General features: G+C 45.9%; 1 protein-coding gene and 1 long non-coding RNA gene across 4 annotated transcripts in view; one reads left to right on the top strand and one right to left on the bottom strand.

Moving 5' to 3' along the window:
- The window catches only part of LOC144931568 (dihydropyrimidinase-related protein 2-like), a 50,768-nt gene that overhangs the window by 18,906 nt on the left and 5,736 nt on the right, over window positions 1-26,126 (bottom strand). For 2 of the 3 annotated variants that reach the window (XM_078855548.1, XM_078855549.1), the window contains exons 3-6: window positions 9,222-9,310; window positions 6,662-6,846; window positions 2,587-2,751; window positions 204-265 (exon numbers count right to left, since the gene is read on the bottom strand). In XM_078855548.1, the coding sequence (XP_078711674.1) occupies window positions 204-265; window positions 2,587-2,751; window positions 6,662-6,846; window positions 9,222-9,310 (501 nt within the window). Of the gene's footprint in view, window positions 1-203; window positions 266-2,586; window positions 2,752-6,661; window positions 6,847-9,221; window positions 9,311-14,586; window positions 15,123-26,126 lie in introns of those variants that run through there. The other variant, XM_078855550.1, reaches the window with a different exon arrangement.
- Window positions 13,050-13,521, top strand: LOC144931569 (uncharacterized). The gene is made up of 3 exons (XR_013636579.1): window positions 13,050-13,108; window positions 13,305-13,358; window positions 13,394-13,521. It is a non-coding gene; the product is annotated as an uncharacterized LOC144931569 (long non-coding RNA).

Raw genomic sequence — 26,126 nt, forward strand, 5'->3', positions numbered from 1 at the left:
GGTGGTGGAGGGTTACGACGCATTCATACTTACGCGATCTAACCCAAAAGCCTTTATTAAGAATATATATGTATATACGTTACATATTTTGTGAGATGCTGTTTTTAGTTAAATGCACAAATTGAATTGGCGGCGGAGGCTCAGTAATAATTTTCTTTAACGGTCCTCCACTGAAATTAATGAACACCCCAAAAAGTAAATACCTCGGCATCGGTCAGCTGGTACTTGTCCTTGTAAGCCATGTACACGAGGAACGAGTTGACACCTTGAAAGAGAACGTCACCAACATTCAGCTTCCATCACCCCGAGTGAGGTGATTAATCTTGTCCTGAAGCCCTAAACCTACACGCTTCACAATGCTTGGCTTATAGCAGTGGAGTTACCAAGTTCGCTCACCTGGCAATGTTCAAGTACAGTAAACCCTCTCTCTATCCGCGAGGGTTACGATCTTGAAAAAGCTCGCGAATGAAGAATTCACGAATGCAGAAACCGTGTTCCAATGGGAAAATTGTGGTCACGTTCCTGGTACGAGTTAACATCGGGGGGGGAAACGAGAAATGTTTAATCAACATGATAACAATAATAAAATATAAAATATAGGCGCCCCTATATCACCAAGGCCAATGGATACGGCCATTCTCTTCGCATTTCCCCTTGAATTGTGGCTCAAAATAATTGTATTTCTGAAAGCCAACGTGTTGCCATGAAGAAGACCATCTCCGTCAGAAGGAACACAATAGGTGCAATACAAGAGTTTTAAGGGCTATAAATAAGGTTACTATTCACACGTGCCTGCACTAATTTGCATCAAAATACCATATTTGTCACATCCTCAATAATTTGGCTTTTCAGCGTGTAACGCAGTATTTCATTAATTCGATTTTTCAGTGCTTAGGCCCTCCATCTTATACGCTCACGACAGAATTGCTAAATTAGCGAGATGCCTCATCGCTCTCGTACACCAAAGAACCGACAAATGAGCTCACAGTGCTCTCTGCTGCACATGGGTAAGTGCTAACGAGCAGAACACCAATCTGAGGGGAGTGAGGTCGCCATGACTACCAGTTTATCGAATTCAGCTGCCACTGTGCGTGCGGCCTACTCTGCACACTTTCAGTGAGCGCACAGGAGGGATATTGCCTTCCCGTGCCATTATAATAAAAACAAGTATTATCATTACAATGCATATCGTTTCCATCTTCCGATTTGTATCTACACAGCGATTCCTTGATTAACGCGGTAGATGCGTTCTTGAAAATTTACGCGTTAAGCCCATGAAAAATAATGGAAAAATAAAGTTTGGCGAGTTTGGAAAGATACAATGTACGCACACACAGCGAGATGCGGGGGACAAAGAACTGAGATGAGGGTACGTCGCCACGTACCGTATCATTGCGCACGTATACCCAGAATTCCCACACCACTCAGAAACTGCATTATAATGATGCGTGTTCCACGTTATAACGTGGCGCGCATTACACGTTATAACGTGGTGTGCATACTACATTATAACGGTGTGCATACTTTATAACGGTGTGCATTCCCCGTTATAACGGTGAGCGTTCCACGTTATAACAGTGTGCGTTCCGAATTGCGTGAAAAGTGTTCCCTAAGCGAGAATTTACCGATCTGTACTTGAAAAATATTACAATTGTGTGGGAACCATTTTGGAGAAGAGTTATCATAGGAGCGCATGTCGAGTTGCCAAGAGGGCCCATGAGGGATATTTAAATTGATGGGCAAAGATTTATTTCATCCTCCCGTGCCTAAAAGTTGTGGGAGGAGGGAGCGGTAGCTGCCCTCCCTGACCGTTATGTTCCTATGTTCATGCCTTTCAATAACAATTTAAAAAAATATACTTTCAGTGCTTTATATAAGGTACCATTATGTAAAATGTGTCATCATGAAGAGATCACACGCGTAGATATGCACAACCTCACATGTATACACACATATACACGTACATGCAAATAAGAAGCCACCTTTTGACATGGGAGCGAGTGCTGTTGGCGAGTAATTATTAAGTCCAACACAAGCCTTGAGAGACTTACACTTGCACAGACATAAGTGCGGATGAAACAACAACAACCGCCGTTCGCTACTAAGTGGCGGTGACATCACCACGGTGCTTGTGCCGGGCTAGGTGCACCTTGAGGCCACGTGGATTGTCGAACAAGTGTGGATGCACACGCCAAAACGCATACTTACACGCACGGTTGATAGGTTAACTTACTACTGTATATATTTTGTCTATCATAAGATAGAGTTAAATGCATTCCTGTGTGTAAAGCTCTTTCAGTCTGTGCATGTACACCACTGCCAGCTTAGCCCTAAATGTGTATGGCGACATGTCAACGGTGTGCTGCATGGTGGACATTGCAGGTGTTGGCCAAGTCAACACGCACAAAGGGACGGGCCAGATGTTTGCTGTCCTTCCCCCGCACCTCTGATTAGCACGGTTGGCTATGTACGGTGCGAAAGAAGTTCAGCAGACAAACATACAGATGTCGACAGAATGCCCCAGAGCGAGAGAGAGAGAGAGACAGAGGGAGATGGACAGTCAGAGAGAGAGAGAGAGGCAGCCACCTTTATCCTTGATGAGCGTTTCCATCTCGGAGCAGAGCTCACTGTTCCAATAGGTGAGCTGCACGTGCAGCGAGTAGTCGCAGCAGGCCTTCGCATCGGCCCACTCGCGCCACTGCTCGTACGCGCCCAGCAGACTGCAGCCGGGCTCCGGGATCACGTGGTCAACTGGGAATAGAAGGGCACGGCACAGGCGTGGGGGTGATTGACGTTCAACTTTGTTTCGCTTAACCAGTCGAAAACTCCAGAGACGAGCGTAGAGTCCAGTTTGTAAGAGTGACCCTGTGGGCATTCGTCTGCCGGTCGGGGAGGGGGGGGGGAATGCTGTGCGTGTCATCCTAATTGAGTAATTTGCGGGTATTTTTTTTTATCTGGCTAATTTGAGGCAAGCGTATGCTCTGGACGATGGCGGAGTGGTGGCACAATAGTTGGTTCTCTGCACCATGAATCCGTCGACCTGAGTCCGATTCCCGGCCGTGACCGACATCAGTGATGAGTGATAGATGCAGTTTCTGGGACACCCTAACGAATCACTCTTAACCAATTTACACTGACAAGTGAGGTAAATATATATTCTTGGTTCTTTCGGTAAAGTCACGTAGGTAAAAAAAATATATACCTTTTTTTTTACCTACGTGACTTTACCGAAAGAACCAAGCATATGGATCCTTGCAGTCACGAAAACTTCAAATCTAGAAGTGAGGTGAAGTATGTTGAAACAACCCCCGTAATTTAAATAGTGTGGTGAGGTTCTCATCCAGCAGTAGACCGAGAAAGGTCTGCAAGTTATCGTTATGCTCAAAACACATCGCGAATACACCACTGACCTGGAATTGAACTCGGATGCCTGGGTTCATAGCGCACACAGTTTGCGAACCACTTCGACAACTCTCCAAGCCTTGCTGCATGTAAGTACTGTATATTTAAAGTACTCTTTGGTTCTTTCGGTAAAGTCACGTAGTTAGAAATAAAATAAAACAAATCACGACGTTTCGATCGCAAAGATGACGACCGTTTGTGTTGCGATCGAAACGTCGTGATTTGTTTTATTTTATTTCTACCTACGTGACTTTACCGAAAGAACCAAAGAGTATGGATTCCTGCAGTCACGAAAGCTTCAAATCAAGAATATATTGAAAGTGTAAACGTAACCTTTTGTATACAGACTATGCTCGCGTACATTTATATAAACTGTGCTCATACAATGCATTTACACACTCATACACTGCACGCGAGTCTGTTGCCTACGTGTGTATATGCACACTTCAAACATACAAATTAAACATTTCCCACATACTGGTTTTAAGAAGACAAAGAGCTTTGTTATTTTTCCATAACCTGCGAGAAAACCAAAATATTTGCACAGGCTGGGGATACCACAATAATATTTCCCTTGCTTTGTGAAACCTTAATTGCACTGCATTCTTGGCAACTTATTTTTTTTAAATAGCAGTCCAGTAATTGAATTATTAAAAAAACATAGTCTTGATTTTATCATGGAGCCTACAACACATGATGCAGAATCCAAGCTAAACGTTGATTGAAATGTTTAAAGGGTAATGCGCTCTTTTTCTTGTTAAGTATTTTTGACATCGGGATGTTTGTGCCTTTCACCGTACTGGTTAGTGAGGGGCTGGTGAAAGCGGGGAGGGGGGGGGATGCCTGGGCCAGTTTTAAAGATCTCACTCACCACCGATGTTAACCATAGCCAGGAAATCGAACTTAGGTCACCCGATTCCTAGAGAATTGGGGCGCAAACCACTGTGCTACCAATCCACCCCCTGTGTCGTGATAGCAAGTAAACATCCTGGAACTCCCACGGTATCCACAGCGTGGCTTGTGCATCACGTCAGAACTACGTCTGGAGTCACTTAAATAAGCCCTGCCCTACACAACGCCAGATATGCACGTACCAGTGAACGTCGCTTGCTCAATGCGTCGCTTTTCGAGGGCCTCCTCTCTAGGTCATGTTGGTCACGGAGGTTGTTTGACCGTAGTTGACGTCGCTCGTCAGTGCGGGTTTGTGAAGTAGAAGAAGACGAAAGGGAGACCGTGACTGGTTCGTATATATGTTAGCCGTGGCCTGGAATCGAACTCAGGTGTCCGGATTTATATAGCAGGGTGTGTGAACCACTGCGTCAATGCTCTCCACACATTGGGACATGCTTTAGACGAATATTCAAAGTGTAAAATGAACATGTATAACATATGCTCATATACTGCATTCGGAATCAGTCTGTTCATACATAAATATTGGACTTCAGACATACACGTTAAACATGTCCTTGCACTGTTATAGACGTGGGAGCCCAGTACAGTACAACAATGGCTTGTGCTGCACTGTCCTCTGCTGGCGACGCATCCCTGCGGCAGCAGCCCACACCATTTGCTTCATTCCCAGATGAGTCGCCCATCCATGCTCGAGCCAGGCTCAAATCCAGCTTAGCTTTCGAGATTCGATTTGGTCATCAGCTGTATGAAATGGATATCCTTTACACTTTGTAAAAGGTGGTTTGTCATGTACCAATCTTGCTGTGGTGGACAGATGTTAACTCCCTCGCCTGGTATGCAGGAGGTTGTGGGTTCACTCCCGACCCTGACGCCTGCTGTATATTTGGAGTGTTCGTGTTCTCCCCATGGTCATGTGAAATTTTCTTTGGGTCCTGCGGGTTTTCCCTCCACATTTAAAATTAACATGCATTACATGTCCACATGATAAGCCACTTCATTAAGCTATCATTTGTGGCCAAAGTGCTTCTGAAAAAGAGCTACATAGTTCAGTAGGCCTTACCTGGTAAAATAATAAATACAAATGTTGAGTTTTTAGCTTAAATATATTGAGAAATGAGCGCTCGAAGCTAGATTGGTGTAAATTTAGTGGGAAAGCCAAATGACCGTCGTATTGAAAGTGCAGGTTTTAATCAAGTTGACTGCCTGGACCTGGACGGAGGATCTCAGCGGTGTTAGATCAGTGCCGCTGACATGGGCATTAGTCCACTGAGCCACTTGGTAATGGAAGTGGATATTTAGTTTGGGAGCTAAAGGACAGTGAAAGCACACTCCCGACTCCTCCAAAACCAACAGTGCCCCGTTCACCATCGGCGAACGTCACGACGACGAGCGGCTTACAGCACTTGACAAATATGCACGGGTGCCGTGCCGTGCAATCTGAAAGCAAGACAAACTGCAAAGCGCTCCAAAGAAAAAATATGAAAATTAAACCCAACTGGAAAGAATACCGCTTAAAATGTCATTCCGCACCCAAAAAATGAAAGTGTAAATCGCTTCTGAAACTGCGAGGGTTGTCGTAAAACCCTCCTCCACCCGACAGCCATTTAATGAATGTAATTGTTGTTTCCGCAGCCCCACTCATGGTATTGTTGGAGTGAAATCTCACAACATTTACACGGGTACCGACGTTTCGCTGGAGATTACATCCGGCATCATCAGGTTGTTAACAGCAGCTCGGACCTATTTTATTAATTGGCCGCGTTGGGTGGAGGATGGTTTACAACATGCATTTTTACAGACGACCAAACTCAAAAGATACCAATTACGAATCACATCGGTTGTGAGAGCATTCGTATAAAACTGAAACCAGGTAATTGTTAAAAACGTAGCAGCAAAAACGCGGAGAGTGAGAGACATGTAAAAATTAAGATTACCTCGCAGAACTCTTTATTGACACGGCCACATTTCAGGATGTGTTCAATTAAACAAAGTGAGAAGCATATTCTTGGTTCTTTTGGTAAAGTCACGTAGAAGGGAAATAATAAAATATTAGGCATTTAACAATAAGATTCTCACGACGTTTAGATTGCAACACAAGCAATCATCATCAGGTGTGAAAACCACAGCAAGAAAAAAATTATATTTTATTGTTTAATTATTATTTTATTATTTCCCTTCTACGTGACTTTACCGAAAGAACCAAGAATATGAATCCCTGCAGTCACGAAAGCTTTAAATCGAAAAAAGTGAGAAGCAGTTAACCGGTTAAGAATTACTTAAGGTATTTAATTGTTTATCAAGAGATCTTATTTTTCACCGAAGGCGGCTGCGGTACCGGTTCACTTACTGATCATGGTGGTGCCACCAGCCAATGCCGCACGTGTGCCCTGGTAGAAGTCATCCATGGTGCTGGTGCCCAGGTAGGGCATCTGCAGGTGGGTGTGGACATCGATCCCACCGGGCATCACCATGCGTCCGTTGGCTTCGATGCTCTTCACGCCGCCCGGGACGATCAAGTTGTCCCCGATTTGCCTGAAATTCAAGAATTTGTTGGGGTATGAGACGTCTCCTTTACCAGTGGCAAAATATAGTAATAGGTTTTTACCCTTTCAACTGGTACAAAATCTGACACCTTTATACAAGAAAAGCTGTCTCGGGTGTGGACCAATCAACTTCAAGGACAGTGCATATCATTATCAGAGTTGTTTCTTTTTGTTTGCATTTTGACTGCTTGTGTTGTGGTTATTACAAACATGATGCCTTGTATAAAGGTGTCAGATTTTGTACCAGTTGAAAGGGTAAAAACCTATTACTATAATTTGTTGGGGCTCAAATGCCCAACTTGAGTACATGATAGTTTGAGCACAAGGCGAGTGTTAAGTCAGATTGTTTCCGTGCTCGAACAAAGCACTGGGCAACGATTGTCTCCACTGGTGGCCAATGGTGGAAACTTCCACACTACTTTGGCCATGGCCAGTCTTACTGAAAGGATGACCACTGGTGACTTGCCACAGAGTTCCACGTGTCTCATGCTAGTCCACGTCAACACCTGACAGGGGATTTGAACTTGATGCCAACTAATTACCTCACCACGCCAAACAACTTGTAGAGCATATTGAGATGGAGTTCAAATTCAGAGTTACATTTAGTCAATGCAACTGTATTCCTACTGCAGTGTCCGATAATTATTGACCGTGTTTGACTATCCCTTATGTGTACATACATACAATAAAGGTAACATTTTATCATGTACATTGAAAGCTTAATGTTATAACAACTGACCATTCAGTAAATGGTTTTTTTTTTTCAAGCATAAATCTCCATGTAAAATTCCATCGCCCCCGCCCAAGATGATAGTTTCATACTTATGTTACTAAATCAGGGCTATGCCATATTTGTGAGCTAAAAAGTAATCATGGTAATGTGGATAACTTTGCCATTACTGATTCCAAAAGGGCATTGCCATCATATCGACCCACTGCCACACCCTATACAAATCAATTATGGCAAGAAGCATTTTCTGGAAATTGGATAAAACCACAATTACAGCCATCCCATGCCAACTACTCCTCTCTCTAAGAAATCAATGAAAGTAATGCGCACATTGGCAACAGAAACGAGAGCATTACCCTGTCAACTGTTGGCAGGGATTGACATTTCAGTTATGCAGGCGTCTGGATTTATGATGATAATCAGCCTTTGGGATGGACCAGGTAATCACGTCCTATTTTGTGTTTAACTGCATCGCCCTGCAGTTTACACAATGGCAGTGATTTAGTGCAGTGTGGCCTGATTGTCAGGTCATACTGGGACATTCTATAATCTTGGTACAGCTGCTGAGCTGCTGCAATGTATTTGTTTCACAAATCATATTGGATCGCAATTCGTAAAAAAAATTTCAAATTTAAATGCATTCACTTTACGTATTTTCATTAAAATCATACAAACGTCACAGTTATCGTTGTATACATATCCAAACCAATTTTTGTACAAATCACACATCCCTCGTGCAAAGTCTGCTTCTTCACGAAAAAAAATGGGTTCCCATGGCAACAGTGCGCATCGCCACGCGATGTCAGTCCAATTTGCATCTCCGTTTGTGCCGTCCAAGAGCCTTCAAGGTCACCCTTTTGTAGGAAAACGGGAGTCTTATAAAACGTCGCCACCGATTACTCAGAACAATGTGCACCGAGCCCATATGCGAGAGAGACTGAACGTTACTCCTGCTCATTCACTTTCCCTCTTTGTCTTCAAACGTTTCACAAGCTTTAATGAAAATGAGGCCTGTAATTCTGTTAGCTTGCCTGCCCAAAACAAAAGTAGATGTTTTTTTTTCAGAGTTTGTGCCCTGTATCCCATTGAGGGTAGAGCCTCACATGGCTGTACATACATTTTAGGCCATTTTATTCCTATAAGGATCAACGTCTCATAGACGCCATTCAGCGTAGGGCGTGGCTGCATTTCACTGAATCACCCAGCTCCAACCACAGATATATTTTATTGGGCGATTCATCTAAAAATAAATGACCGGCAATTCGAGAAAAATAAAAAAAAAAATTCCACGGTCCCGTGTTGGGTGTGATGACCTCATTTACCAAACAACTGTACGCATGTTTTAACAGGATACAATGTTGCCAAGTAAAATTACGTTTTACCAAAGACATTTCTAAATGAAGACAATTGTGGGCTGAAATGTATCACGCAAAGGTGAAATTCAACGGCGATATGGGCAGTTGTCTTGTGATCCTTGAGGGTCACGGCAAAACAGCCATTGCTCACGTGATGCTGCTAAAATAAATCTTGATTCATTGAACATAGCGGCAATGACCGCCGTTGCTAAGCAACTGGGTTTTTTTTTGGAGCAAAGAGCAACGCCCATCTGTGACAGCAACGCAATCAATAGTTACTTTATCAAGCCATCCTCCACGTAAATGTCGGCGGTGAACGACTGGTCATCATTGATGATGCGTCCTCCCTTTATCAGCAGACGGTCACTCTGGAGGGGTCAAAGCGGGGCAGCACACACAGACAACGCGAGAGACACACAGCGAGAGTTTGTTTAAACGAGATGTCTGGGTGGCTCAGGGAACCAAAGCACCCACAACATTAGAGAGCAGTGAGACAGCACCTTGGAGATCACGTGTGTCCAAGCCCCTGGCCATCGCTATAATAAATAAAAGATCGGCATGTACATGGTGGCCCAATAGTCAGGACATATAGGGATATTTTAACACTTGCATTAACATATTTAAATTGTTTATTCTTTAAGTTAATATTTGATCTATTATGATGATTCATAGCTATTTGTCTTCTTTTTCTTGTGGGGGTCACCTCAAATCCGTCACTTACAAAACTGGACCAAGAACCCTGACTGAATTGGGACAAAACATAAGTGATGAATGTTCAGAGATTATGCCGGTTATATTTAAAAACAAAGTCAAGTCCTAAATTAATTTCAAAAGAGAACTAATGCATGCATTAATGTTAATGCAAGTCAGTAAGAACATATGCTTAAATAACCCTTTGTGACTTGATAAAATAAATTAAATAACCCTATGTGTCCTGACTTTTGGTCCACCCTCTATAGTGTTTGATAGTCTCATGCTAAATGTATAACTGTGCACCACAGAAAATTAGAATTTGCATTTCATTCTCATTGAACAAATCTTCGCGGGGCACATTATTCATCGTTGGACACTGAGCACGAACATCAAGAAGAAGCCGCGGTGAAAAGGCATGTCAAAAAAGATGGTTCACTCAGAATGTTGTCCTCCTGCCTCGCTTTCCCGTTCACTACAAGCACACGGTGAGGTTTTTGTTTTAAATGTGCGTGCAGGGTTTCTGAAATGGGGCATAGATGCTCCGCTTTGTGCCTGATTGTCAGCCGAGAGAATCGTTAAAGGAGAAAAAAAAATGTATTAACCCTGCCTCAGATGAATCCTGTAAAAAAAATGCCTTCTGGTTTAAGACGCAATTTGTCTAACCGATTACATTTCAAATAAAGCACGCAGGAAACGTCGCATTTAATAGATGCACCATTTTCGGAATGCATGAGGGATGGGTTGGTGTGGGTGAGTTTTTTTCTCCTTTCTAAATAGATCTCATCCGAGGTCATATGGCCAATCTCCATGACACCAAGCGCCCCCCTTTGGGCGTCACAAAAGGCGAGGCTGCCATTTTGAGGAGAGCCTTTGGATAGTGCCACGATCGCCACGACCGCCAACGTCGCCGTTATCACCGGGGCAGAAGGGAAAAAAAGAGACCCACCGGGTCATTGAGCAGGCTTCTCTCACGACAGCCCAACGAGACAAGCATGATGAGGCTGCGCTCATTCATTGGTGTTGTTGTTTTTAAAATCAGGATTAATAAGGAAACGTTTTCAGAGAGAAAACCGCCCCTGTCGTTCTGCACGGGGTGACAGCGGGACCTTGCGTTGCATCTCACACCGCATTCATTCGCAAGCCTTACACAGTATACATCTCAACATTTTATTTTTTATTAAAGCTACCGAAAGAAGTTACTTCATTATGATCAACCTGATATCAATCATGTGATTAATGCAGAGACAGGTGTTTTTTTGGGGGGGGGGGGGTAGGGGGATATTTAGTTGCAATTGTTACATTTGCAAATTTGGATAAGACACTGGCATGCGTTTGACATACTCTTACAACCAACTGCGTAGATGTTTTAATGTTCACTTCACAGCAAAGAATGCAAATGAGGTACCACGCATATGCGGGGATACAACCCACCACTTAACGCAAACTGGTTCGTGTGGCATCATCCTCAGCCATGATCTATCCACCGCTGGGTGAAGGACTCCCAAAGCCGTCGCCATCTCACACGACCTGGCGAGGAGGATACGATCCCTGACACCATTTTCGTTCCACGTATTCAGTGTTTTTTTTCTCTCTCCACGTTTCCATCGGTCCATGTTACCCCAATCAATGTTGTGGTAGAGCGAACATCCGGAACATCCTTTTCCTCGCCTGAACAAAATATGTTTTCCTTTTGTAAAAAAAAGAAGCTAAATTCCACCATTAGTTTAACGAGAATGTGTCTTTCATGCATTTTGGTTCAATCATCCGTTCAAAGGGCTGCTAAGAGCTAGTATTCTCAATAAATACACAATCATAGTAAAAAACTAAAAACGTTTTATATATATACCAGACCTGCTACCTTCCGATTGCATGTTTAATCACGGCGTAGCTGCGCTCATCCATCCTGCCAAGAAATCTACAGACACAGAAGCTGTTGCTTAGTGCCGTGTAGCTACGTCAACAGGTATATGCAGATAATTTTACCCGCATGGGTGTCAAAGCAATTGCAGTGCTCACAATGCACCACGTGTAAAGGTGATTATTACCGAAATATGTTTTACCCCTCACTAATGACCGGGCCTCAAACGAGCGAAATCAATAGGGGGACACGTCCACATCACTACAAAGATTTCTCTGTGTGCTCTGTGCGTATGTATGTATGTATGTTCAACTGCTTGCTCTATCTTTACATTTACTCTGCAGAGAACATACGTGTACTGTGTGCACTGTACTGCAATTCCTATGAGCGTGAACCAGTATATATCACAGCCCAATTATGAACTGTCAGTGTTTTACCCCAGCCTGTCATCACATAAGGGGTCCAGTGTGCGTCTGTCTGCGTAGGAAGTCAGTGTGTGACGCAGTATTGCCAGAGTAGTGCATTGCTATAAATGGACACATTTTCGTACAGTCGACAAATGCACAAGCACGGCTCGTTTGTCCACTTCTGGATGGGGAGTCTACACACTGATATTTGACCATGCTTCACCACAGGTGTGTGTTTTGGTGCTGGGTGTGGGTTGGTGCAGGTGCGTGGGTTGGTGCAGGTGTGTGGGTCGTGCAGGTGTGTGGGTTGGTGCAGGTGTGTGGGTTGGTGCAGGTGTGTGGGTTGGTTCAGAGTGTGTGGGTCGTGCAGGTGTGTGGGTTGGTGCAGGGTGTGTGGGTGGTTCAGGGGTGTGGGTTGGTGCAGGTGTGTGGGTTGGTGCAGGTGTGTGGGTTGGTGCAGGGTGTGTGGGTGGTTCAGGTGTGTGGGTTGGTGCAGGTGTGTGGGTTGGTGCAGGTGTGTGGGTTGGTGCAGGGTGTGTGGGTGGTTCAGGTGTGTGGGTTTGTGCAGGTGTGTGTTTTGGTGCTGGGTGTGAGTTGGTGCAGGGTGTGGGGGTTGGTGCAGGGTGTGGGGGTTGGTGCAGGTGTGTGGGTTGGTGTAGGTGTGTGGGTTGATGCAGGTGTGTGGGTTGGTGCTGGGTGTGGGTTGGTGCTGGGTGTGTGGGTTGGTGCAGGTGCGTGGGTTGGTGTAGGTGTGTGGGTTGGTGCAGGTGTGTGGGTTGGTGCAGGTGTGTGGGTTGGTGCAGGGTGTGAGTTGGTGCAGGGTGTGAGTTGGTGCAGGGTGTGAGTTGGTGCAGGGTGTGAGTTGGTGCAGGTGTGTGGGTTGGTGCAGGTGTGTGGGTTGGTGCAGGGTGTGAGTTGGTGCAGGGTTAGGGTTGGTGCAGGTGTGTGGGTTGGTGCTGGGTGTGGGTTGGTGCAGGTGTGTGGGTTGGTGCAGGGTGTGGGTTGGTGCAGGTGTGTGGGTTGGTGTAGGTGTGTGGGTTGGTGCAGGTGTGTGGGTTGGTGCAGGTGTGTGAGTTGGTGCAGGGTTAGGGTTGGTGCAGGTGTGTGGGTTGGTGCAGGGTGTGAGTTGGTGCAGGGTTAGGGTTGGTGCAGGTGCATGGGCTGGCGCAGGTGTTTGGGTTGGTGCAGGGTGTGTGGGTTGGTGTAGGGTGTGTGGGTTGGTGCAGGGTGTGTGGGTGGTTCAGGTGTGTGGGTTTGTGCAGGTGTGTGTTTTGGTGCTGGGTGTGAGTTGGTGCAGGGTGTGGGGGTTGGTGCAGGTGTGTGGGTTGGTGCTGGGTGTGGGTTTGTGCAGGTGTGTGGGTTTGTGCAGGGTGTGGGTTGGTGCAGGTGTGTGGGTTGGTGCAGGTGTGTGGGTTGGTGCAGGTGTGTGGGTTGGTGCAGGGTGTGGGTTGGTGCAGGGTGTGTGGGTTGGTGCAGGGCGTGGGTTGGTGCAGGTGTGTGGGTTGGTGCAGGGTGTGGGTTGGTGCAGGTGTGTGGGTTGGTGAAGGTGGTGGAATTTGCTGCACTGCCCTCTGCTGCCAACACCGCGTAACGACCACCACCCGCCTAACGCGCTTGGTGGTCGCTAGCACCGTGCGTGTGAGCACTATCCAGGCTCGACCTTGATTGGCTTACTCGGTGTCACAGAATCGGGTTCGTGCCGGGCGATTTCGCCATTACCTACACTAAGTAGGCAGCAGCACAACGCTATTGCAATATATTTATTCAGCAATGCAACCTATTGCGTATTGCATTAAAATGCCGAGCAATGTCGAGACAGAAATACATCCCGGGGGAGCACGCTGGACACCGATTCTCCCACTTTAATATCCGCGGCACAGCGGTGGATACGATGCGTATAACGCCGCTCACGCAGGGGACAGATACGAGACGACAACAACGTTCGCTTCGACGCGCGCTTCACGTGTCACACGCGCGCGTGCGTTCGTGGCCGACACACATACAAGATCGTGGTGCGCGCACGATGATCAATGGTCATGCTTGCTGACCACAAAGACAAAGATCCCCCGCGTAGCCTCAACACACCGTTGGGGCAAGTGCTGTTAGCGAGCACCTACGAAGGCCGGCCACGGGCTCGCACGGCACGCACGGACACGCCGAGACAAAGACACAAAGACGACGGAGAGAGCGGAGACGGAGGAACGCAACGGCGACACGCGCACGAAGACAAAGGCACACGCAGAGAGACAAACACGGCAGGGACAAAGAGCCCACAGTGACGGACACACACAACACACAACAGCACTCGTCATAAATTGCCACAAGCGACTGACAACCTCCAGTTCCAAGCTCCCTGCGCTGTGCGTTCACAACACGGGGCAGCTGCAGCGAGGAGGAGGAGACGACATCAGACACGCACCGCTCGTCGACGCGAGCGAACCTTTAAACAATTACGTACGAGGCATTTACACCAGTCGCCATCTTTACCCCCCCCCACCACCACCACCAACACAATAAGGACCCCCCCCCCCAAATCCACCACCACCACATCTAAGACAATTAAACACGACGCTCACAATGTACACGGTGTGCGCGCGCGCGGTGTGCGTAACAACCATCACGCTACACGCGTGTCGTCGTCATCCCGTACCCCCCCCCACCACATCCCTTTGCAAGTGTCGCTCACCGTTATGCGAGGAATGTTCTTTTTCCCTTGGTACGACATGTCGAGGAACAAACGCAACAGAATCTTGCGGCAATGATGCTTGCAGCGCTCCCCCCAGAAATTGCGTCGTCTGGCGTTTCTGCTGCTTCTTCTTCTTCCTCTAACCCCCCCCCCCAACATACACTTATATAATTATATAGCAAAAGGTCTCCCTCTGCGTGTGCGCGTGCTTGAGTGCGACGCGCGTGCGCGTGCGTTTATTTATTTATTATTTGCCTAACGCGCGCACAGAGAGAGACAGAATGCGCGCAGCGAGCAAATCGAGCGCGCATGCAAAGTCGTGTCTCTTCCTCCTGGCGGTGAGGGGGGGGGTTCAAGACGGAGAGGAGAGAGAGAGAGGTGAGAGAGAGAAGGAAGAAGAAGCAGAACGACCAAAAAATTATGAAGGGAGGAGGAGCTTGACTTGCGTTTTAGCTGCTGCGTAATTGCATAGGGGCTATGTCCTGTTTTGTTACCGGGGTTCGCCAATGGGGCATAACAAAAGCGTGCTTTCTAACGCCAGATGCAAGGGTTCTCTCTCTCCCCCACTACCACGTCTCCCCCCCTCTCTCTCTCCCAGGCTCTCCGACCCTCCCCCCACCCCGCCGTCCCCTTTCTCTAGCACCCCCCTGAAGCCCCCCCCCCCCCATCGCTCCCTCTGCCCATCGGGATTAGTATTGATGCCTCTCAAAGGGGGGCTGGCTCTTTGGAGCTCTCTCCACCCACACCGACCCAATCCGACCCTCCTCCATCCAACCACAGCGACCATCAACAACCACCACGGCCGCCGCCATCCCACTCCTCCTCGCTCTTTCACTGTGCTCATCAGCATGGGTGCAGCACGATCGTGCCGGGTGGCATGTGTGGACTGCACGGGCGAGTGGCTGAGCTTAGCAGTGGCTGGCATTGAGTATGCATATTGCACTGGGGAGACACTGCTCCTCCTGCTGATGCTGTCATCTGCTGTAACGTTCTGACCCCGTGCCCCTACTGGACATTTGTGAGCTTTATAGCTCATCGGATTCCTCCAGGATAAATAAATATTCTGATTCTGCTGTGCATGGCCGAGGAGGCGGTTGGTGCTGCATGCACAGAGCCGGCTCGGAATTTAAACTGCGCATGCTCAAAAGCTGCACCCTCGCTCCACGTGTGGTTGCGAGGTGGTGCCTGTAGGGGGCAGTACAGCAAGTAGGGTTGCTGTGTCATGTGTGAGTGTCCTCTTCTTATTACGTGTCCGGGTTCTCGACGTTCTTCCCACTTGGCAAACGTAAACATGGACCTTATCACCCCAGTGTCGCTTAAGTTCTCCTCGGTAAAGAATTTAGATTCAAAGTTTGACCTCTTGCTTTGATATGGTGGATGGTGATGTAGAGGTCTCTTGACAAGGTGGCTATGGAGGCCAATACCAATGCAAGTATCAGAGCATAGAGTCAGTACTGCTGTGATACAGGGTATAACTCAAGAAGTCTCCAAGAATTCAGCCAGATTCTCAAGCGTAGTTTACTTGGTGCTCACAGCCCAGTAGTTTTTTTTACTAACGGCATTAAGCTTTCAATTTGGTTATTCACATATGGCGAAAATGTTTCAGATCAAGGCCGCAGCCATGGAGTCAACATTGGGTGGAACCAAATCTTCCAGGGGGTCTGGGGGTCCCCCCCCCCCCCAGAAAAAAAATCTAAATAAAAAAATGCATTTCCTGCACAAAATATTAAAAAATCACTAACACATAGGATGGATTTTTTTTTATTTGTTACAATAATGTCTAATAGTGTATTGTATTACATTGCTCTGTTTTTTATGTATTACCTTTTCTTGTTTCATTGTATGCAATGGCAGAGATTAAGGATTAATAAAGTACAACCATAACCACAATCATATAAACAGACATCTATTTTATAGCAATATATGGGGGGGCATTTTGAGCGTATTTGAATATTGGGGGGGATGTGTGTCCCCCAATATACAATATAAATTATAATTACGGCCTTGTATGCGATGCATGAAGGAAATTCTGCAATTCAATTTGCACAGTCTTTGATCAGAGTCCGCTGTTCTAGTGACTCGACTCCTAGCTCTGTGATTCCATCTTCTATGGCCATTCTCTGACATCATATGATGGCTTTTATGACACGTGTTGACATCTGCATATCTGGCTATAGCATGCTGATGAGTAATAAGAGTGTGATACTTTTGCAAGTGTACTGTGTTCTGCAACTGCAAGTTTCAAGTGTGGTACTGTAATTGACTTTGAGGTCTGTCGCCGTTTTGGGAATATTTTCCTTGTTTTCAACTGCCGTTCACGAAATCAACAAATCACTTTAGCAAGATAAATACACGTAAGATATATACACATATATTAGCAATAGTATGTGTAAAACCTGCACAAAATATTGCCACCCTTAAAGGAGGGGAACATTCTGACAAACACACACCTCGAACGTTTGCAGAAGATTTTTCATACAAATGTCACGTGTCCATAATCATAATACTTAATAGAGTTGTTTTGGTTATATTGCGTAAATATAAATACGTCGTTAAACCCGCCACCACCCGACACACCCAATTAGCAAGGTTTGTCACGTAAACAAAACATGCAAATTCGTGACGAGTTCAGCACACCGGTTGTGTGTTTGAGAGTGATCCCACAAGATTAACAATTCAAGTACCGTGATGTCTCTTTACAACTCTGCCTGTCTGCCTCATGATGCTAGTTGTAATTAATTACCGGCAAAACATTTACATTGACGCGATCTAACCCAAAAACCTCTACTAATTATATTGTTATGGATAATATTGGTCGCGAAAGCCTACGTGTGAAAATTTCACGTTATGTGTTTTACAAAAAAATTTGCCTCGCACTTATTCACACTGATGAACGATGACCTCATCGGTTTTACACTGACTAGGGCAGTGCCAGCGTGCACGACTTTACGGAATGACGTCACCCAAGCAGACATTCCGCCTTTGAAAGAACAATGTTTCCCCTGCTAAAAAGAGACACTTGGCTATTCAGCGTGTATCGATATCAAGACAGTTTCGCTCGTTTGGTGCTGACCAATGCTGTTCATACCACCACACCTCTCTCGAAATCACTGCCGTCCTGCCATCAGTTCCCACAACTGCCTGATAGTCTGTCACAGACCCTTATGGTGTCCTCTTAAGAGTATCCAACCGCCTGAATTGAGGTTATTACTTATTTGGTCACCACCTCTGGTAAATATTGCAAGAAAAAATAAATACAGGCCCAACGGCAGGACAATATGGAGCCAGTAATAGGCAGTGAAGTAAGTAGGTTGTTGCCCTATCTGAGTAGAGTTAGTGTTCTTATCTCGTATGCATTGTTTTCATTCTGGCGCTCTGGTTACCTCCCAAATATCAAAATCCTCAATTAGGAATTGGGCATTTTTTTTGCATATTCAAGCCATGTTTTTGTACTCGCCTGCACACCGTTTCAAGTATTATCACAGGGTAGCAGCGGGTTTAACTTTCGAACAACGGACAGCAGTCACATTCAGGACACAGAAGTGACAGCAGAGTGCATTGTTCATTGCTCAGAGCAAGTCGGCACAACTTGACACGGAGACTTTAAAATCGGCACGCGAGAGGTGAGCGTCACGACACCGAAGAACGGGCCGGCAGGAGACAAAAAAGGTTGCGCGTTGTGGAATTGGCCAAACATTTGATGCGGAACTCTCCTGAAAATAGGTCTCGATGGTTTATCATGTTTTTTTTATGTCCGCTGCCCCACATTCTGCCTCTTGTGGGGACAGAGGTGCGACTTTTAGCGACGTTTTCTTCTTTGCGTTATCCGTTTAGGCGGAGTGATTGAACCGATAATTATCAGTAGGGTCATTGATTACTTTTATAATCGAATTGGCCACCTCTACGTGCGAAATTCCGCCGAAGAGACCTCACCAGATGGTACTCGAGAGATGACTGAGTTGAACGCAGTTGGGATTTAAACTGACAGTCTAACAATCGTGGTGCTGAGGTTAAGAAAAAAAACGCCACTTTTTTCAAATGTTCTTGCTGTGGATTTCACACCTGATGATGATTGCGTGTGTTGCAGTTGAAACGTCGTGAGAATTTTATTGTTTTATATTTTTATTATTTGATTGTTTCCCTTCTACGTGACTTTACCGAAAGAACCAAGAATATTAATCGTGAGCTCCCCTACACTACCGATTGAACTATGCTGGCCATTATTTAACCCGATGTCTTCTTTGCAAAGACACATACTTTCTCGATGGGCTGCCACTTTAACTGGTTTAAAATGTACGTACGTATACATGTTGAACTTCTTTCGCTGTCTGCCTGTTGTCCAATTTGTATTTAACTTGACACTGCTTAAAAAGGTGAGAGCCCTGAAGCCTGCTTGTAATTTAATTATTAGAACACAGCCGCATACAAATGACCATAATGTGGTGTAAATTAAAAATAGACAATGTCAACTGCACTTGTATATAATAATAAAAAAACACAGAACCCGCTCATTCTCGTTAATTCCTATAGCAAGCGTAAATTTAAATGCACAGCACCGCATTCGGGAAGTAATTGATTTATACAACACGATGCACGAGTTCCGAACATTTACAAGGCAGGCAATGTCCGAGGTGAGCGTTGAGCGAGAGCGAGATTCCAAAACGGATTCTGAACATGTCCGTCGCGTCAGCAGCAGTATCCAGATGAATGGCCGCGTTGAGAGTTCAGTGACTGTAAGCAAAATGTGTGAGAGCATATTTCAGTGCACTCACTTCCAGCTTTACTGAAAAGATGTTCTGAATATGCCCGCATGTGATTATGGATGAGTTGCCTTTTAATTTTACTTCCTTAAACAGCATCAATGCATCACCAGTATACCAGGTCACGTCTCTACGCTGCAGTGCTATTATTTCTGTTGTTGTTTCTTCAATATAACATTATCCCATATGTAAATTGGCAATTGTGATAAGTGTTCCACCGTCAAATCATTTTATTTGCACAGGGAGACAAGCGTGCGTGCCAATGCCTTTCTTAAACTCGCTGCTATAGTGCACAGACGTACATTCGTATGTGTGCACTCTATAATATATTTTAGCACAAGTGGGCCTCAGTGTATTAACTTGTTGACGAACACCTTTGCCTACAGACCATTCTGTCACAACTCTTAAAGGCCCGACGACATAACAATGCGCGCGATCGTGTGCTGCGTCACTGCTAAAAAGGCCCAAATCACAAAATTACCTTCGATTGGATTGAAGGAAAGTGCACGATTACCGGTCGCTACGTGTCATTGCGTAAGGACGGTTACACAATAAGCTCTCTCTTTCGAACGTAATAAATAATAAATATAATAATGGGTCTCATCTGGCTAAATAAAGCAAATTGATTCCCTACGTCTGATATCCTGCTGAGCAAGGGCAACTTTCTTCCCATCCACCTTGGGAATAATTGGTAAATAATACAATAGTAATGCTAACTTCTCAGCGCCTACCACTGTAAGTGTACACGTTCCTTAGTTTATTTTCAATGAGTTATTGTTATGCTGAGCGTCTACTGTGTCGTGTGCAGTACTTTGAGATCCTTGACGATAGGTGCTTTATAAATATAAGTATTTTTAGAGAGCAAATGAGATTAACATAACATTGAACGATAACATAATGAGTGGTGATGCATGGCGAGGATGGTTACAGTAGGATAAGTCCAGAAACCCACCAACCTATCCCTACATCTATACGTAACCTAAATATATATTTTATTTACCAGGTAAGGCCCACTGAGCTGTATAGCTTTTTTTCAGAAGCAACCTGACCACAAATGATAGCTCAACGAAGTGGCTTATCACGTGGAAATGTATAGCAGCCAAATACTCTAAATTCATGTTTCTAAATGTGGAGGGTAAATTTCACTCTACCACGGGGGAGCACATGCAAACTCCAAATATACAGCAGGCGTCTGGGTCAGGATCGAGCCCATGACTTCTTGCATTCCAGGCGAGAGAGTCAACATCTCACCACCGTGGCGCCCCAATCAAAGCCACACGTCTGTACCTCTGCATCCAATTACCGTTAAACGAGCAAATGTTATTTGTCCACATAAATAATTATCAACGTTGAGTGAATATATATAATGATCGTGACAGCGAGCTGTGGGGATGCTTCAGGGTTGAAGTAGTTTTGTGAATGTGAGCAGAAAAAATGTTCTAAGAAGATGAATTATGGCAAATTAAATATGTATTAGGTGTGTGTTGCACACATGTTTAGACCACCGTACAGTGCTCGGGCAGAGACCGCTCCCCACCCTCACAAACTCCTTGTAATGGTCTTGCCCCGAATTCCCTACTGATGATGCTTAGGAAATGAGGGCAGCTAAGGGAGGGGGCTTTGGAGAGAGTTAAAACGAGCGAGAGAAACAAGATGGGGACTGTGCCAATAGGGTAGACAGGGGACATTCACCTCTGTCCATCGGTTGTACACCAAGCACGTGTACATGGTGCTTGTGGACAGCTCTTTGTCCCGACAGTCTACGAGGCTGCGCAGAACAAGAGTTTTGTCTTTCGTGGGAAAGACATTTCATTCCGACCCCTCCCCCCCCCCGATGTGTTAAAGTGTAAAAATCAATTATACATTGGGGAAAAAAATACAGACCAACATTTATTAAGCATAGACATATTTATGGGCAATCAGTGGTCAGGATGTGTAAATATCAGACGATGGGACATTGAGCTGCTTACATGAGTCTGCGCAAGACAGGATATTACGTGCATCTACATAATAATAATGTGAATTGACTGGCATGCAGATTAGTGGGTTTGGCACAGCCTACCTATGTTGCAAGGTCAACTGAGACCGAGGAGGATTACGCGTTTACATTTTCTGGTTACAATATCATTTTCATGAGCACTTTATTGCCTAGTAGACTTATGTACGTGCCCCCTGAGAAAGGCTGATTATTTATTAATGACCTCCAACTTTACATTAAACTAAAGCTAAGCAATGTTTATTGTTTCCAGGTAAGGCCCACTGAGCTATGCAGTTCTATTTAAGAAGCGACCTGGCCACAAATGATAGCTCAATGAAGTGGCTTATCGCGTGGAAATTTATATCAGCCAGATACTCTAAACGCGTGTTTCTAAGCGTGGAGAGGAAAACTAGAGGACCCGAAGAAAAATCCACTCGACCACGGGGGGGGAGAGAGAGAAAGAGACATGCAAACTCAAAATATACAGCAAACGTCAGGGTCCTGATCGAACCCACGGCCTCCTGTATATCAGGCGGGGTAGTTAACATCTCATAGCCACCGTGGCGCCCCATTGTTTCTACTATCAAGGTGAAATAAATTCAACCCTCCTCCCCGTCATAATTATGGACTCTACATAATGCGCCAAATAACTAAATAGATTACATATTACCAAGTTAAATTAATAAAACTAATTTCATGGGTATTGGTAAAGATGACATCATTGATCTCGTGCTGTCCCCCTGTAAATTGGAGAAAGAATCTCAACAGAATCCCCAGCTGATGAAATGAATGCCATTAACTGAACAATCTCGGCGCATTCGCCGCTATGAAAAAGCGCACGCGTGCTTTGACTGGGAATATTTGCTCGAGTGGCAACACTTGGGAACGAGCAAGAGACGGAATCGACGGCGGCCAAGAACGGGAGCCGGCGATTGGGGAGCCTGGCATCAGCATGTGGAAGTCTTCGTCGTGGCTTATGGTGACAAAATGTGAACGTCAAAATCACTTAAACCATCCGTGCAGAGAACAACACTGGCAACACAGTACGGTGCAGTCGTAACAATCATAGACCTTTACGCAGCAAGGCCTAATGCCGCAGATGGGGGTCCTACGCCGTGGTGTTTGGTAATTTCCTTAATGTTTTGCATGTTCTAAGCACAACAAAGATGAAATGCAGTGCCTGGAAAAAATCCCACGAATATGCTTGGATGACGTTCAAAATTTGCGCAGACAAAATCAGCAAGCAGCTTTCCAGACGGCACTGCAATGCCGTAGTAGGTGCATTACAGCCCAGCAGGTTGGGAGTGTCGCTCATGAAATCCGAGTGATCCACCCGGCGCATCTCCGCAGAACTGGACTACAGAGGCGTGCCCCGCCACACCCAGGCCACGATGCATTGTATTACGAAGCATGCAGCTCGGATTTAAAGTTAGCCCTGTTTGATATGCGGCTCGAAAGGCAGTGGCTCAAACGGCACCGGTCCGGTGGAGTGTTGATCACATAGACACGGGATCGTAGAAGTGCAGGAACAACAGCGGCTTTTGCTGCGATGCCCTCTGCTATCCACCGCACAACCACCGCGGTCAACAACCTATGACGCCTGTCGTGCACGGTGATCACCCATCCAAACATTATCCATGCTCACGCCTGCTTAGCTTACGAGCGCTGATAAGATTCAGCCTCATCGGGCCCACTTGTGGGAGATTTGCTCGACTTGTCTCTGCACTGTATACGTGCAGACCTTGCTTTGCTTTTTGTCTTTTAGTTTGTCATCTTCCCACCCGCGCCCCCGATTGCCACGGTCGGCTACCGTCCGTTGCGAAAGATGTTCAACACCAAAACATAGAGACCTCTAAAGTTGAGAGATGTTCGGCGCGTGAAATTGGTTAGTCTCCACGCAAGAGTCGGTTTCACAGATGCCGTGGGCGTGGGAGGCGGAGGAGTGTTGGCTCGTTTCATGAATTCAGTCGGGCAGTTGCCGCCGGGGTAGTAGCAGGAGGGATGGGGACGTTGTCAGGGTGTTTCAATCATTAACACGAAAATTGTAAACATTTATGTGGAATTGCATGGCATTGGACTGTGCCAGCATGAGACCATGAGAAATTCTCTAAATTGCATAATGTGTACAAATTGAAGGATTTACACGGCACATTACACAAACAGGGCCGGGATCAACCATACCCAGCACACGGTCTATAAATACTCAATAAGGAACCAGCTTAACACCACGTGCAGAAATCTCCTCACTAAAAAAAGACGCAGTGAGACATTCCTGAGGTTTTTTTCTTCTTCTTTCAAACGAAACGTTGTAAATACTGCAGAGTAAATCAAAAGCAAATGTGTGCAATGTTTTTTTTCTTCTGTGTGTGCCCTCATTATTAGCCGGGCTGAGACCAATGAGAGGACACGGCCATGCCTAACAATCTGTTTCACATTCGGTGATTTCCCGGTATTCGGCGAGTGGTGTGGACTTGGCGATCTCGAGCACGCATTAACAACCCACGCTGCGAGGCGCGCTTGCTAAGTGCGACTGTTAATGTCCGGAAGAAAGCAATATGGGAATGCTTCTCTGTTCCGGGTTGCTAATGAATACTGTCTGGGTCATGTGGGGCCACACACTTGGATACAGGCCCACTGCTCGTGCCACTCTTCCACGCTCATGCCATGGCTCCTGGGTTGACCAATGTCGCCCACTGTCAGCGATCATCCTCAGGCAACATTGGCCGGCCACATTTGGTTTGATAATGGCTATCTCGTTGTCGCGAATTAAATAATCAGAATGCCCTCAACATCTGTTGATTGGCGTGAAACGTTTTCTTTTATAACCTGGGACATCTGCGAAAAAGAGCTTCATAGCTCATCAGATTCTTCCGGTCTAAATGAAGATTCTGATATAAAAATGTGGGGTTCCCCTGCCCGTTTTTTATACGCGTGAAAGAAAACATTTTAAAATGTAAAGCGGCACTTTTAATACATGTTTCCAGCCACCGTGTAATGGTTTGCACACTGGGCCAGCATGTCAGAAGTCAACGTTCGACCTCCCGGAACGGCAGTTGAAACAACGGATACTTTTCATGACTCCCCTCGCCTCTGTCCACCCAGTAGCGTGTGATGGGGTAAAGTCTGACAACTCCATCTCTTCCAAGACGTCTGGCAGTGTGGAAGAGTAGAGCAAGTTACCTTTAACGGAGCCCTCTCGGATTCTCCGTAGTCAGAGGTCCTCCTGCCACTTACTTTTTAAAAAAATAAGTGTACACTTTTTCACGAAATTTTTTGCTTAAGTATGAAGGTATGTACAGGGAAAGATGGTTTACAATGTCAGCGATAGGAAGGGTCATGTTCGCATGACCATTGCGAGGGAATAATGAGCACAATGCCTCCCAAGTCACCCGATATTGTCCACTAGTTTTTCTCGAGCTATCGCACGGCGAACAAAGCCTGCTTTTGATAATGCCTGGGCCACGTGATTTCCCACAAACCAAGCAAGTCCATCCCATCCCGGTGCACTCGTCTTTTTGTACATGTGAAACAAGTGTACCACACGAAGTTATGTATGTACACATGCATTTACGTAACACAAACACATCCAAAGACAAAGACCTCCCTTATAGCCTTTAGCAGACTTGGGGTAAGTGCTGTTTGCGAGCACCTACGACGGTCCAGACGGCACACAAAGGAGTGGGTGGCCAGCCCTATGCCCGGCCGCCTTTGTCTCCCGAGTGGGGATGTTTTACATCGCACCAGATACTCAATTGAGGCTGATTCGACCTAGGGGAGGCCCGGGACGAGTTCAGATATTCGCCAACGTCATTTATCGTGAGCAGAAATCAAACTCCGGTCGCCAGGTTCATAGCGCACCAGCACTAACCGCTGCCCCACCACTCCCCACGCATGCATGTAACACGCACACACATACTTACGTAGATAAATGTGACAGGCATACAACAAATATTCAAATTGTGTCACGTGCACATCCTGGTTCTGCAATGCGGGGACACGAGGACATGGTTTAAATGTCCACGTGACCACCAGGGCCCTCCCGAAGCTAATCGGTTAACCTGAGCAGTTTCCCAGGAACTTATTCGACGTTTACTATCGGGTAAAAGGGCCACGATTTCACCAACTGGGATGCCACATTTATTTTCGAACTTTTCAATCATTGCCATTTATTTACTTACAAATTGGACAATTACATTACACACGCACACGCGTAACAACGATTCCCATTTGGGTTGCATGGACTGGTGCCACGTGTACTGTTAGCGAACACCTATTAAGTACAACACCAGCAGACGAGCGCGGGTGTGTGCTCAGTACATATTGGTTACTACTTCAGGTGCTGATTTTAGGCTGAGTCTACCTAGCAAGGGGGTCACTGCATTATGTGCACTGACAACATATTGAACAGAACCTGGGACCAATAATATTATAAATGTGATGCGCTAATCACCATACATTTGATATTCATGGCTGAAGTTTTTTTTTTCCACGACCGGAGTATAAAACGAAAATCCATTGCTACGATATACCGCATACACTTCCAAGGATGTCTACAGCGCGTGCTTATTAGTAACCAAGGACACATCCATACTACGGGCAAGGCAACTGCAGTGATTTTATAGTGCCACCATGCATCACCGATGTCTGCAGCAGCAGCACCAAAAAAAAAGACATTTGTTCAGCTGCAGAGGATTACGGCAGCGCGAGGCTCTTGCACGCTTACTCGGAGTGAATAATATACAGACAAAATATCGGGCGCCATTGGTGTGGCTGGGTGGTAGACGTGGGGGGGGGGGGGACTT

This window comes from Lampetra fluviatilis, chromosome 4 (assembly GCF_964198595.1).
Source record: "Lampetra fluviatilis chromosome 4, kcLamFluv1.1, whole genome shotgun sequence".
Classification (NCBI taxonomy): domain Eukaryota; kingdom Metazoa; phylum Chordata; class Hyperoartia; order Petromyzontiformes; family Petromyzontidae; genus Lampetra; species Lampetra fluviatilis.